At 43.0% G+C, this 14,842-nt stretch overlaps 1 protein-coding gene and 1 non-coding gene across 2 annotated transcripts; both read left to right on the top strand.

Moving 5' to 3' along the window:
* The first annotated feature begins 298 nt into the window (after positions 1 to 298).
* Positions 299 to 12,523, top strand: Emc7 (ER membrane protein complex subunit 7). The gene is made up of 5 exons (XM_038332165.2): positions 299 to 601; positions 6,178 to 6,297; positions 9,094 to 9,232; positions 11,283 to 11,363; positions 12,097 to 12,523. The coding sequence occupies exons 1-5, from the start codon at positions 369 to 371 to the stop codon at positions 12,247 to 12,249; spliced, it is 726 nt and encodes a 241-aa protein (XP_038188093.1). The 5' UTR covers positions 299 to 368; the 3' UTR covers positions 12,250 to 12,523.
* LOC119815971 lies at positions 2,537 to 2,674 on the top strand. Its single transcript, XR_005285641.1, has one exon.
* Positions 12,524 to 14,842: the final 2,319 nt, after the last annotated feature.

The following is a 14,842-nucleotide window of genomic DNA, read 5'->3' as shown; positions in this document are numbered from 1 at the left end:
TAGCTACAGATTCAGCACTCAACTCTTCAGATCCTAGTCCGTCACCGTCTCATAACCCTTTACTTCCCTGAGGGCTCGTGCCTCCGCAGATGCCACAACACACACTCCGCCACCGACAGTCCTGGGCGGCCGTAGACGCGCTTCACCGCCCTTTAAGGCGGAGCCCTGGGGGCGACCCTCGCGTGGCTCTCGTTCCCTCTCCTGATTGGCGAGCGGTCTTAGCTTCTCTCCCAGGCCGGGCACAGCTCGCCGCTGGATCCGGCTCGCGGTGATGACGACATCGTCCAGCGACGGCGGCCGCCGCCGCGGAGCCCGTACGGCGGGGGAGGGCTTCCGGGCCGTGGGCCTGACTCCTCAGAGCTGCTGTCATGGCGGGTGCTCTGTGGGGCTTCTTTTCCATCCTGCTGCTGTTACTCTCAGGAGATGCCCACAGCTCGGAGGTGCCTGGGGCTGCTGCCGAGGGCCCGGGAGGTGGTGGGGTCGGCCCGGGAGATCGCTTCAAGATCGAGGGACGTGCGGTCGTTCCAGGGGTGAAGCCTCAGGACTGGATCTCCGCGGCCCGAGTGCTGGTAGACGGAGAAGAGCACGTCGGCTTCCTTAAGTGAGCATCCCGAGGGCAGCAGGAAAGCGGTTGGGTGGACGCTGGAAGGGTATCCAGCTAGGACAGCACAGTGTCAGGACCGACAGCGTAGCTGTCACCAACTGAAGGTACAGGTGCCACTAACGGTCTGTGCTGGGAGTCTGTGCAGTCAGATACTTCAGCAACGAGGACGGAGGGCAGTGGCCCCAGGCCCGAAACATTGGGGTCATTTATTTGTAGCCCCATTTTGCCCCCTTGTGTGGGCTCATTTTGTCCCCTGTGGGGCGGATGACACTTGAGCCCAAGGGACTGGTGCGCCCTGGTTTGTTTGTTGCATATTTTGCACCTTTGCATCTTGTCTAGTTTCTCTGGGACCTAGTTGCTTTCTCCTTGTCGGCCTTCTGGTAGCTTGGTGTTGTGTTGAAAGATGTTAAACAAGTGGGAATTTTCAAAGCCCAAAGGGCTCCCGACGGTGACATAAGCCTGGAAGGCTGATGTTCCTGCTTCTAAAATTAATGGGCCCTGAAGTCCCTAATCAAAGAGCTTTTTCCCCCTTGGCCCGAGGTTGCGATTATTGTTCTTTTTACATTTGACTACGTCTAGGGATTTGCGATAGCGCGGTCGTCTTCTGTGTCAGACTAGGGTTTTTCAAAATTCCTTACACATACCTCTTCTTGTTCTTAGGAGAAATGGGATTTTATGGGAAGGTGGGGTGAATTTATTAGTGATTTGGCGTGTCAGCAGTCTGTTTTCATTCCTATAGGCATGAATATGATGTTTTAAATTTTGCCACCAGTATTGGGGTTGAAATTATGACTGAGAGAAGATATTTCTTTACTGGCTTTGTATATTAACTTGTGATATCTGAAAACCGTACATCTTAAATGTGGACATTTAAGTTTGAATTGCAAGTTTCTACAGATTGTTGAAGTTCCCTCGTGGGAAATTCAACCTCACATTAATAAATAACTACAAATTGACAGCCATTTTTTTAGTTTTTTTTGTGTGTGTGTGTATGCGTGTGTGTGTGTATGTGTGTTGTGTTTGTTTGGTTGGTTTTTTTGAGACAAGGTTTCTCTGTTGCTTTGGAGCCTGTCCTGGAACTAGCTCTTATGTGAGGCAAGCGCCACCACCGCCCGGCTGTTGCTTTTTGAGACAGGATTTCTCTGTAACATTGGAGCCTGTCCTGGAACTCGCTTTGTAGACCATGCTGGCCTCGAACTCACAGAAATCCGCCTGTCTCTGCCTCCCGAGTGCCGAGTCTAAAGGAGAGCACCACCACCTTCCAGTGACAACCAGTATTTTAATTCCATCTGGCACTAGGGTATTGTTTAGAGTTTATCCTAATTAATGATGCATTAATAATAAAATCCCCCCCCTCCGGCGGTAGTGGTGCATGCCTTTAATCCCAGTGCTTGGGAGGCAGAGGCAGGTGAATCTGAGTTCTAGGACAGCCAAGGCTACACAAAGAGGCCCTATCTTGAACCCCTCCTAAAAAAATCCAACAAAACAAACAAACAAATAATCATAGTAATAATAAAATCTCATTAAGTTTTGTAAGATAAGGCTAAATTGAGAATTTAACTTCTGCAGTGTATATCATTTTTGAAAACCCCTTATTTTTATTTTTAAATTATTTTTAAAATTAATATATGTTGTCATATATTATTAGTCTTGCCTGGTGACACATGCCTATCGTCCCGGCTACTCCAGAAGCAGATGCAGAAGGATATAAGTTGAAGGACATGAGCAACGTAGTTGAAACCCTATCTCAAAAAAGAAAAGCAAAAAAGCTGGCTGGCGATAGTTTTGTGGTGGAGCCGGAGTCACTCCCAAGTGTAAATAATCAATGTTTATTGTGAAAAATATAAACAAGACATTTTCTTTTAAAAGGTTGCAATGAACGATAACAACCCTTAAAGTTTTGTGACTTGTATTTAAGGTTAAAGCACATCCAGGCTCGATTTCCCGGGATGTGGGTTCAGCCTACCCCACTTCCTCTCAGCAGAGCCTAGAATAAAGGGGCCAGGCTTCTCCTTCGTGGGAGGGGTGTTTGAGAAGGAGCCTCACCCAGGCTAGCCTGGCCTCACATTTACTTGGCCATGATAACTTGGCAGGAGGAGCTGGCGAACAGGATGAAAAACCGACTGATGGGGGAGGTGGGGGAATTAAAGCACATAAGACATTGTAATTTTTTTTTCATTTAACATTTATTTTAAAATGTTACACTACTTTGTTTTGTTGTTGTTGTTGTTTGTTTTTGCTTTTTGACACAGGGTTTCTCTGTGTATCCCTGGCTCCCCTAAAATTTACTCTGTAGACCAGGCTGTCTTCAAACTCGGAGATCTGAATTCCTCTGCCACCCTAATGCTGGGGTTAAAGGAGTGCACCACCACCACCTGGCTTCTACTCTATGCTCTTATATTCATATAGAAGGGTTGAGAGTTTATGTGATTTTTATGGTAATAGTCTTGTAAATAGGATAGGTGATTTGTCTGACAGCTGTTTTGACTAGCCAGCATACAAGTTTGACTATATTTTTGGCTTGTGGGGAAGTGGGTTGGGACTTTGCTAATGGAGATGAGAGGAGCTGGGGTTGAAGAGCATGCAAGCCTGTTTCTTTTTTTCTTTTTTTGGGGGGGGGGGTTTGAGACAGCGTTTCTCTGTGGCTTTGGAGCCTGTCCTGGAACTAGCTCTTGTAGACCAGGCTGGTCTCGAACTCACAGAGATCTGCCTGCCTCTGCCTCCCGAGTGCTGGGATTAAAGGCGTGCGCCACCACCGCCCGGCTGCAAGCCTGTTTTTATATCATAAATGTGTATATAAACCACAACTCACTTATCCAGTCTTCTAATTTTGAACAATTAGGTAGGTGTCCGTGTAATGATTGTTCTGTCTCTTTAAGAGACAAGCCATGCCTCCTCCCTCCCCCATCCACTGAGGCAAGCTGATCTTCAGCTTCCAGCCTCTTTTCTGGCTCCCTTTTGGAGAGGTAGCTCCAGTCTCCCCCCCCTTTCCCTCCCTTCCTTCCTCCCTTCCTCCCTCCTTCCCTCTCTTCCTTCCTCTCTTTCTCCTCTCCCTCCCTCTCTCTCTCTGCTCTTCTCCCCTTCTCCCCTCCCTTCCATAACCACTAAATAAATATCCAACCTCACTCTGCATGGTGTGCCTATCCATCTGTCTCTCACTTGCTGCTGCCACATGGCTTGCCGCCCCGGGGACCAGCCACCTTCGCAGACCTGCTGTGTGGTCTCCTACACCGTCCCTGCCTGGGACTGGTTGTTCTCAGGACCCGCTGCCCCCTGCCTGCCACCACTTGGGGACCTGCAGAGTTTATGCTGCCTGCTGCCACCAGGGATCTGCAGCAATTTTTATTACTCCAGTCAGTTTTTGTTTTTTGTTTTGTTTTGATATTATGAGATTATATACTCCTTATTTTTGAATCTTTTTATTGTGTAGTTTCATTGTGTGGTTCATACTGTCTTCACACTCACAGCCTCCTGGATTCCCACCTGATTACAGGTGTTGGCTATCACGCCTAGCTTAGCTTTTTCTTTGGATGATCCTGATACTGTTTGTGTTGAACAGCCATCACTCATTTTTTCCTCTTTGCTCAAAAAAAAAAAAAAAACATGTTTTGAAATTGATTCTGCAGGGTCCATCAAGAAGCAGAAGATGACTAGATGTGATGCTTATGCTTATGTCCTAGCTCTTGGAAGAGTGGGACACTAGCATTGTGAGTCTGAGGCCATTCCGCGTTGTATGGCAAGACTTTGCCTCCAAAAACAAAAGAGCAGAATATGCATTAAAGTTAGAATAGTTCACATAGAGTTCAGTCATCAAGGTATAGAGGAACAGTCCGGAATGTACACTACCTGGAGCTTCCAGCCTCAACACTGTTTACCCAGTAGTACAATGAAAGCAAAACATAACTGTTGCCACCTCTAAGCTGGAGCCAAGTGGGGAGGGGAAGAGGCTACTGGAGACTTGGAAGTGTGTGTAGGGTGAGGCAACTCATGTGTAGCCGTGATCCTGAGCAGAGACAGAGATGGTCTGTCCGTGAAAAAGCTGTGGAAAACATACACTAAAGTAATTTTCTTCCCTTCCCATAGACGTGAAAAGAAAAGTAGAGAGAGGGTCTGGGGGCCGTGAGGGTGATATGGCCGTGACGGCTGTCACCTCATTGATTGTCAGGGTTGATCTGGCTAGACAAATGTCTCCTAATTCCAACCACAACACGTGCGTCCTTCCTGAAGCTGCTAGACTCTCCAAAAACCTTTCCAGGTACATTTGAAAGTGGGTCTGGAGGTTAGACAGGTGTCCTGCTGAGGAATAAGGCATTTCGATGCTTATACTTCAGTTCTGCTTTACCTTGGTATATTCTTTCAATGACAAGAAACACTTTTCATCTTAATTTTCTATGTCTTTTTTCCTTGAAAAAGCAGTTTTTCACTTTCTAGACAGGTTAATTTTGACTTGCAAAAAGAAATTGCCAGCTTTTGGTTGGGTAATTTTTTTTTAACAAGTAGGATTAGAGGAAATAAAGGAAGAAAAGATGGATGGTTTTAACACTAAATGGCAGGTTTCTGCATAACCAGCTAAAAAGTAAAGTAAATGGGACTGTTTATAATAAACGGAAGTTACTATTGAAATATGTTTGTATGAAAAAGAAAGCCAACAAATACAAATTAAAACTAAAACAGAATGCTTTTTTTTAAATAAGCAGAATGTATTGAAGGAATTTAATAAAGCTGGGACCCTCCTACTGTAATAATGTGCACTGACAGCTTGTCTTCAGTGAAGTCAAGGCTGCAGAATAGTAGACTTGTCGCTGTCCTCCTGCCTGCCGCAGGAGTCTAATACTCTGGCTTAGGCTCGTCCGTGCCTAGAAACTCTATAAATACTAGAATGTAAATTGCAGGACCAACTTTTGTCATTTTCTGTTTATTTAGGAAGAGGGGCAGAAACTATGTAGGCCAAGCTGGCCATGATCCTCCTGCCTCAGTTTTCTGTGTTTTATGATTACAGGCGTAGGTCATTGTACCTGTATTTTCTGTTTGCCTCTAATTGCTTATATATTTGTTTGAGACAGGATTTTCCATTGCATGTAGTCCAAGATATCGTGAAACTTACTCTGTAGCCCAGGCTGGCCTTGAACCCATGATGATCCTTCTGCTTAAGTCTCCCAGGTGCAAGAATCTGCTTTTCTTCTGATGTTTTTCGAGAACTATTTGGGAAATGAACAAGTACTTTCAAACGGGAGAGACTGCCAGGTGGTGGTGGCCCACACCTTTATTTTATTTTATTTTATTTTATTTTATTTTATTTTATTTTATCTGAGACAGTATTTCCCTGTAGCTTGTTTATTGTAGACCAGGCTGGCCTTGAACTCATGGAGATCTGCTTGCCTCTGCCTCAGGTAGGCGGATCTCTGTGAGTTTGAGACCAGCCTGGCCTACAGAATGAATTCCAGGACAACTAGGGCTGTTACACAGAGAAACCCTGTCTCAAAACAAAACAAAACAAAAAACAAACAAACAAAAAACAGGAAGAGACTAAGGTGCTCATGAGTAGTGACTAAGTGTGACTTTCCTTTTTCCAGGACAGATGGGAGCTTTGTGGTTCATGACATTCCCTCTGGCTCTTACGTAGTGGAAGTTATCTCTCCAGCTTACAAGTTTGATCCTGTGCGAGTTGATATCACTTCAAAAGGAAAAATGAGGTGAGGATACATGATTTATTTTTATTAAAGTCTAGTCTACTTGTTATGTATTACTTTTGGAATTTACAGTGAAGGTTGAGCGTTTCTTATTTAAACCATAGCTGCTTCTTAAAATGTTTATGTTGAGACTATGAAGTTGGATTTTTTACCCCTCTGAATGAATGCTTCTAATATGGTAAACCCCTTCTATAATGTATAGAGTAAAGGTAAAATTATTTGCTGTAGGAAGAAAGTACTGTGAAAAATATAATTGAAATTTGACTTTTAAATTTGAGAATTACTTTTTTTTTAAATTTGAAATGCTACTCCTGACATGTCATTGAAATATTTTGATAATCCTATTTACTACAAAGTTGATCTAGGAGTTTCTATAGCTTCTACTTTATATACTACAAATTTCAGTAAAGAGATTATCAAATATAGTTGTGGTGTTTATGTGAAAGTGGGGATCTTGATAAAAATGGAAAGAAGGGCCCGTGAGGTGGCACAGTGGGTCAGAGCACAAGCCATGAAGCCTCACAACCAGAGTTTGATCTCTAGGACCCACATGATGGAAGGAGAGGACCAGCTCCTGCAAGTTGTCCTCTGATCTCTACAAGTGCACTGTGGCACCTATGTGCCCCCCCCCCACTCAACACACACTAAATAGGTAAAAAATGTGTTACCTGGGGTATGAATTTATTTCTTCTCACAAAATCTAGGAGCTTCTAAGCTGAAGATTGAAGATGACGCTTGGTTGGTCTAACTAGAACAGTAACATATATAAATGCTTGACTTCTTGGAAGGGGATGCCCTGTTATGTGTTTATGTTCAGAGAAATATTTCTATTTGCTGAAACTAATCTAAAAATTCAGAGTAAAGAAAGTCTGCTTTTCTTACAAAATACCCACGGAAACAGTGTTTCTTGAGCCAGCCCGTGAAACAGGCCTCTAGAAAGTTAAGATAGTATAGGTACTAGATATAGGCTAAAATAGTTTAAAAGTATATTTAAAGTGATTAAAGAAAAGAAAGACTTGCTATCTGTTGTTCTCATTGTAAAAGTTACTGTGTATAAATTTGTAACTTTGTCTTAATTAAAATGCTAGTCTTTATAGGATTAAAAAAAGAAATAGAAGATTTCCCGTTAACACAAGTGATGTATCAAAGTAGGCAATAGATATTTGAAAAAAAGATAAGATAGGATTTCTACAATAAATACAGGCATTGAGGTGGAAAGATCAATGGATGTGTAAAACAACAGAAGAGATGTCTGATGAACTGGAAAACATAGTAAAATAAATGATCCAAACTCCAGCACAGATAAAGAAATGAACAATAAGTTGGGCAGTGGTGGTGCACACCTTTAATCCCAGCACATGTGAGGCAGAGGCAGGCGGATCTCTGTAAGTTTGAAGTCAGCCCGGTCTACAAGAGCTAGTTTCCAGGACAGGCTCCAAAGCTACAGAGAAACCCTGTCTCGGAAAAAAAACAAAAAAACCAAACCAAACCAAACCAAAACAGCAACAACAAAACAACAAAAAATGAACAATAGCCATAAGGTAGTTGCCCCATCCCCCAGTATATCTCTGGTAAAAATAAAATATTACCAATGTGTTTTTTATGACTTTCTTGAATTATATATTTTCCCTGTAAAATAACCTTAAACATTGGGTATATCCATAACATAAGTGTATATCTTAGACCATCAAAAAAATATGTAAGCCAATACTTTTGCGTGTCTGATACAGGCCTTTAATCCCAGCACTCAGGAGGCAGAGGAGGCTGGATATCTGAGTTCAAGACCAGCCTGGTCTATTGAGTGAGTTCTAGGACAGCCAGGGATGCACAGAGACACCCTGCCTTCTTAAATAAATTTCTTACTATGTGTATAAAAGGTCTTTAAAGTGGGAAAGATTCTAAAATAATTGGGGGCGAGGAGCATTTCTTTTATTTTTTTCTGTCTTTTTTTTCCATTGGAGACAAAGTCTCTTAAAGCCCAGGCAGACTTCCAGCTCCCTGTGTAGCTGAATTTGGCCTTGAACTCCTGACCCTTCTACTTCCCAGTCCTAGGATTATGTAGATTTGATACCACACTCAGATTTAAAATAACTAACTTGATATAAAAAGTAGGTAAGGAGTTACATGGACCTTAAGAGTAAGAAGTGATGTAGCTAGAAGACCCCAAATCTAGTTCCTGTGTACCTTACTTTAGACACACACTCTTTTTTTCGGGGGGAGGGGTTTCTAGACAGGGTTTCACAGTAGCTATGGAGCCTGTCTTGGAACTAGCTCTTGTGGACCAGGTTGGCCTCAAACTCACAGAGATCCACCTGCCTCTGTCTCCTGTGTGCTGAGATTAAAGGTGTGTGCTAACACCACCTGGCTAGATGGACACTTTGATCGGACTTTCACGATCAAAAGTTTACATGTGGAGCTGGAGAGATGACTCAGCAGTTAAGAGCCCTGGCTGTTCTTGCTAAGGACCCAGCTTCAGTTCTCAACACCAACATGGCAGCTCACAGCCATCTCTAACTCCAGTTCCAGGGTGTCCAAGCCCTCTTCTAGCATGCTTGGATCCTGCATACACATGATGTACAGACATATAAAAATAAGTAGGTAATTTTTAAAAAATTAAAAAAAAATGTTTAGATCTTTGGAAAAGCTGAAGGTAAGTATAAGGCATTGTTAACATAAGCAGTTGTTTTTTGTTTGTTTTGCTTCATTTATGTGTATATTTTCTTTTGCAGTAGCTTGGGACTGCACATGCTAGATAAATGTCATGTTTTTCATAGAATTCATGTTTTCCTGTTTCCTTAGAGCAAGATATGTGAATTACATCAAAACATCAGAAGTGGTCAGATTACCCTATCCTCTCCAAATGAAATCTTCAGGTCCACCTTCTTACTTTATTAAGAGGGAATCGTGGGGCTGGACAGACTTTCTGATGAACCCAATGGTATGTGTAGAGCATTGTACTAATTCCTGGTTAAACTCCTGTGAAAGGGAAGGGTGAAATTGGGAAAATATAGTCCTTAGAAACAGATAAGGAAAGGAATATGAGAATTTTACTATGTATTTCATAATAAATGTGCAACTGAAATAAATATTGAGGAAGATATCATTATAATGGATTAATTAAAAATGCTGTGGATCCCCAAGTGGCTGCAGCAGCAGAAACACTGCAGGTCAAGAGGCAGCAGTGGGTAGCGGGTCCCGAGAGCAACCAGTCCTAGGCAGGGACTGCGCATGAGACCATGTGACAGGTCTGGTCTGCAAAGGCAGCTGGTCCCAGGCAGTGAGCCACATGACGGTGGCTGGCAAGAGACAGATGGATAGGCATGCTATGCAGAGTGAGTTGGATATTTATTTAGTGGGTTATGGAAGTATGGAAGGGAAGGAGAGAAGGAGAAGAGGAGAGAGAGAGAGAAGGGAGAGTTGGGAGAGGGAGAAGCTGTCTTTGAGAGGGAGATGGAAAAAGGAAGAGACTCAGGCTGTAAGCAGGAAGGAAGATCTGCCTGCCTCAGCAGACAGGAGAGGGAGTGGGTGTGGCTTCTCTCTTAAAGAGACAGGACAGACCATTACATTCATGAGATCAGCTAGAATGAGAATATTACTAACTTGTATATGGAGTTAACCTATCCATTCTACCTATTTGCCCATTGCTAAATGTGCAGTCACTTATTAACCAGCTCATGTTGATGGCACATGTAATGTTTTATTATTGTTTGAGGCAGAGTCTAGTGGATCCCAGGCTGGCCTTGAGTTTGCTATGTAGCTGAGGATGACAGTGAACTTCAGATTCTCCTGCCTCTACTTCTCAAGGGCTAGTGTTACAGGGGTGCACTACATGACTGGTTGTTTTATGAAGTGCTGGGCATCAAAGGCAAGGGCCTCCTGAATGCTAGGCAAGCATTCTACCAACCAAACTGTGTCTCCAGAAAGGAAGTAGGGCTTTCTTTCTTTTTCCTTTTAAAAACTAGGGTAGTAAACAGAGAAATTATCTTGGAGTTTTTTTTTTTTGTGGTTTGTTTTGTTTTTTGGTTTTTCGAGACAGGGTTTCTCTGTAGCTTTGGAGCCTGTCCTGGAACTAGCTCTTGTAGACCGGGCTGACAGAGATCCGCCTGCCTCTGCCTCACATGTGCTGGGATTAAAGGTGTATGCCACCACTGCCCACCCCTATCTTGGAGTATTTTAAGTAGTTATTAATCCTGAAACAACAACCTACAACTCACGTTGTGATCCTACTAGTAAAATACTAATAAATTCTTTAGAAACAAATTGACCTTTTTAAATGTTTTTGAAAATTGTTTTATCTTAGGATTCTCTAAATTTGGATTAGATTCCTTGCTGATAACTGTTTAGATCATAAACAGTGCTGTTTGGGGCCTATACATCTAGTGAAGGTATATTAATACCTGGGGTTTATTACCAGAGACAAAAGGGCAGGAGAGCAGCTGAGAAGAGAAACCTCAGCAATGAAATGCCACCATTTTCATCTTTGGTGTTCTTGTTTCTGAAATTGCACAGAAATGTGTCAAGTGCTGGAGGATTCTAGGCCGTCTTCAGAGTGAATGTGCTCAAGTCATTGCCTTCCACTGCGCTGCAGGCTCTAGGGATGTAATTAATCAGAGCAGTGACACAGCACTCAGGAAGCAGCACCGTTGTCTGTAAGGAGCAGCCCTGTGGCCATTGGAATCACCAGTGCCAGTTTGCACTGGAAGAGAAAGAATGAGCAGACAGATCACTTAGAAATGTTTGTATTCAAACTGAACTCTTTACAAGGATAGAAAGAGAAGTTTGGTATCAGTACCTGCATAAGCAAGACTCCTTCAGTCTCAGATGCTCCACGGCAATCACACAGCAGCCCACCACCCAGCTGGTCGGCAATTTTGATACATTTTGTTCTATGTACTTACTTGAATATTGTCACTAGTTATTAAAAACAGGTTTTGTTTCACAAGCTAAAGTGGAAGAAAAGGTTTCTGATTTTTTTTTTTATTCTGCAGGTTATGATGATGGTTCTTCCATTATTGATATTTGTGCTTCTGCCTAAAGTGGTCAACACAAGTGATCCTGACATGAGACGGGTAAGCTGACTGCCCAGCAATGGACTTTTGAGTCATACCGTGCCTTTTTTTTTAAAATGACATTTTGAAGTTGTGTATATATGTACCCACATGGTGTGTGTGTGTGTGTGTGTGTGTGTGTGTGCGCGTGTGCGTGTGCTCTCACAGGCACTGGGGAGGAAACCCATGGCCTTGCGCATTTTGCCAAGTGCTCTACCACTGAAGCAGAGCAACATTCTTAGTACCAGTTTCTAAATCTAGCTTGAGGAAGAATCTCAGCAAGTTATCGAAGGTGGCCTTGAGCTGTCCATCTTCTGCCTCAGCTTTGCGGGCTGTCATGTGGTCATGTTCTGGTTCTTGTTTCCCTGCAGGTGGGAACTGCATGGAACTGCATGGGAACTTATCTTAGTTCTCATGGCAAATTTATACAAGAGTTTGTATAAATGCAGCATTATGTTTTCTTGCGTTCCGCTAGCTGTTTCCACTGGATAAGATAAACTCAGTTGGTTGTCTTAGTGAATGGTAATGTCTTTTCATATAGCTAAAACATTGTGCTTATCTTGGTCTTTTTGTGTGCCTTGCTTGTTACACAGTTGAAATGCATAATAACTTTGATATGCCTAATTGAGATATTTTGATCCTTTAGCCTATTTTTGCTTAGTAACACTCTTTTGTGAGTGTGTTCATACATACGAATGATTCAGGTAGATCCAGGGAGGATGCCTCTCATATCTGGTACTTTCTCTTCCTGCAGGAGATGGAGCAGTCAATGAACATGTTGAATTCCAACCACGAGTTGCCTGATGTCTCAGAGTTCATGACAAGACTCTTCTCTTCAAAATCCTCTGGCAAATCCAGTAGTGGCAGCAGTAAAACAGGCAAAAGTGGGGCTGGCAAAAGGAGGTAGTCAGGCCGCAGCTGCCGTCGCACAAACTTGCCTACACCAGGGGGCGTCCGGTCCTGAGGAAACCCGTGTGAAGCGACTACTGTAAACTGAGTCATCCTGAAAGTTGATCTCGTACAACTGTTGTCTATGTTGATTTCTTAACACATGTTTTGTACTTGGTACACAAGAAAACCCAGCTTTCATCCTTTGTCTGTATGAGGTCAATATTAATGTCACTGAATTAATTACAGTGTCCTATAGAGAATGACATTAATAAATTATATGAAGTACTATACATTATGTATATTAAAGAAGTCTTAATCCAGAGATAAAAAAATTATCTTCTGTCATTCTTTACTACTTTCCTTTTTCTGGACAGTTTTCTCCTTTAATTATCTGAGCTTCGCTTTTAAAAAGAAGTGCTTAGTACATACACCGTGTTTTTTATGTATGTGCCCATATGTTTCAAAATTTCCACCCTAAGACAGGCATGGTGGCTCACACTTAGAATCCTAGCACTGAAATGCTGATGCAGGAGGATTGCCTTGAAATTGGGGCCACCCTGGGCTACAGAGTAAGACTGCTTTTCAAAAATAAAAATCCCAAGACCTTCATTCACAGTGAACATTCCCTGGTTATGAAGTGGTGTGGCATGTTCCTGATGTAGTTATCATTTATTATTTTTAATTTGATTGTGGACATGTGGGTCAGTATAGAGCCTGCCATTAATTCTACATTCTAGTTTCTGTCCTTGGCATTCACTTCACAAGTTTTGTTTATCAGCTGTGTGCTGTGGTCTGTAGTAGAATACAGAGATGGATAATAACCCAGCACCTGTCTCAGAGTGAGACAGAGCCTATCAGAGTGGCCAGGAGAAAGCAGTCCTGCCAGAAGCAGTGCCTGCTGGCCTGAAGATGGAAAACCAACCTTAGTGTCATAGGGACACAGATCAAGTATTCTTAAGTTGCTCTTGTTTGCAGTCTTAGAGTTCCATTTAGAGTGTTAGAGCATGACAGCTTCACAATGTTTTAGTTTGGAGAACTAGATTGACTTCAACTTTTGCTTATGGGTTATTTAATTAAAGATAAGCCCTTGAGTATCAGACGAGAACTGGGATAAAGGACTCTGTATTACTTTCTTAATATTAATCAGAAAACACATAGAAGGGTTTGTTCCGGAGGCAGAGGCAGGTGGATCTCTGTGAGTTCGAGACCAGCCTGGTCTACAGAGCTAGTTCCAGGACAGGCTCCAAAGCCACAGAGAAACCCTGTCTCAAAAAAACCAAAAAAAAAAAAAAAAAAAGGGTTGGTTCCAAGCTCTACTTTCTCTTTTGCTTATTTGTTTTTGAGACAAGGTCCTATGAACCCCAATCTAGCCTGGAACTCATTATGTAGACCAGGCTTGCCTCAAATATGTGCTAATCCTGCCTCAGACTTGCAAATACTGGGGTTTCAAACATGTGCCGCCATGAGTTTTAATAAATGCTTAAGAAAGAGGCCAAGTCCTAATAAAGTTAAGTGGGGACCTGCATGGGTGGGTGGAGTACAGTTTAGGAAAAAGTGCCATGCAAGGGTAACATTGAAAGACGATAAAGGTTAACCAGGTTGTCCCAGAGAACCTAGACAACAATGAGGACCCTAAGAAAGACAGACATGAATCCAATCTACATGGGAAGTAGAAAAAGACAAGATCTCCCGAGTAAATTGGGAGCATGGGAACCATGGGGGGAGGATTGAAGGGGAGGGGGAGGAAGAGAGGGGAGTAGAGAAAAATGTATAGCTCAATAAAATAAAAAAGAAAGATTAACTAGGTTGAAGCAGAGAAGCGGCTAGAGTGGATAACTCCTGAATTGAAGTGTGTGGTGGGGGTAGAGAGTGGGGTGGCTCATGGAGGAACTGAACAAGTATAGCTAAAAGAAAGCACTCCCAGACTGGGGCTGATAACTGTAGATTGCTGCCCCGACGCACTGCAAGCCTGAAATCACTTTGTCTTCTGGAGGGTACCTTGTCTTTGTAAGCAAAATCATAAAAGAGCAACCTAGGTTGGGGCTGGTGGTGTGGGTCAGTAATCTAGCTGCTGAGGAGGCTACGACAGGAGGATCACAAGTTCAAGTCTTTCCTAGGCTACACTGAGGATCATAGTGAGGGCAAGGCGGGGTTGGGCATCTTAATGAGACCCTGTCTTAAAACATTGAAAAAGGTTGGGGGTGTAGCTCAGTGGTGGAATGCTTGCCTAGCAAGTGAGAGGTCCTGGATTTAAACCCCAATACTGGAGGGAGGGAGAGTTAGTGGGTCAGCCTGTAGATCAAGCTCCATGATGCTCGAGGAAGAAGTTGGAACTGAATACCGACTGGGGTCAGGCCAGCTTGTGTTGGAGACAGCAGCTGCAGCTAATAATAATGAGTAGCAAGGCAAGGTGGGTCTGAAGCTGTTGCTCAGTAGGAGAGTACATCTATAGCATGTGCCAGGCCATAGTCTCAGGCTCCAGTGTCCAAATGACAATAAACAAGGAGAAAAGAAAAACTTTGAGATGTATGAAGGAACATAGGCCTCCCCTTCCTTCTTAGGTCTTCCTGTCTTACTCCTTGCCCACCTCTGGCTCAGACTCAAAAGGT

Source organism: Arvicola amphibius, chromosome 5 (assembly GCF_903992535.2).
Source record: "Arvicola amphibius chromosome 5, mArvAmp1.2, whole genome shotgun sequence".
In the NCBI taxonomy this organism is placed as follows: Eukaryota; Metazoa; Chordata; class Mammalia; order Rodentia; family Cricetidae; genus Arvicola; species Arvicola amphibius.
Note: the sequence above shows the minus strand (reverse complement) of the source record. Positions and strands in the feature narration are given on the sequence as shown.

Coding starts and splice junctions, on each gene's coding strand:
- Emc7 (XM_038332165.2), top strand. CDS start 369: ATGGCGGGTGCTCTGTGGGGCTTCTTTTCCATCCTGCTGCTGTTACTC. Junction 6,298..9,093: donor ACTTCAAAAGGAAAAATGAG/GTGAGGATACAT, acceptor CTGTTTCCTTAG/AGCAAGATATGTGAATTACA. Junction 11,364..12,096: donor GTGATCCTGACATGAGACGG/GTAAGCTGACTG, acceptor CTCTTCCTGCAG/GAGATGGAGCAGTCAATGAA.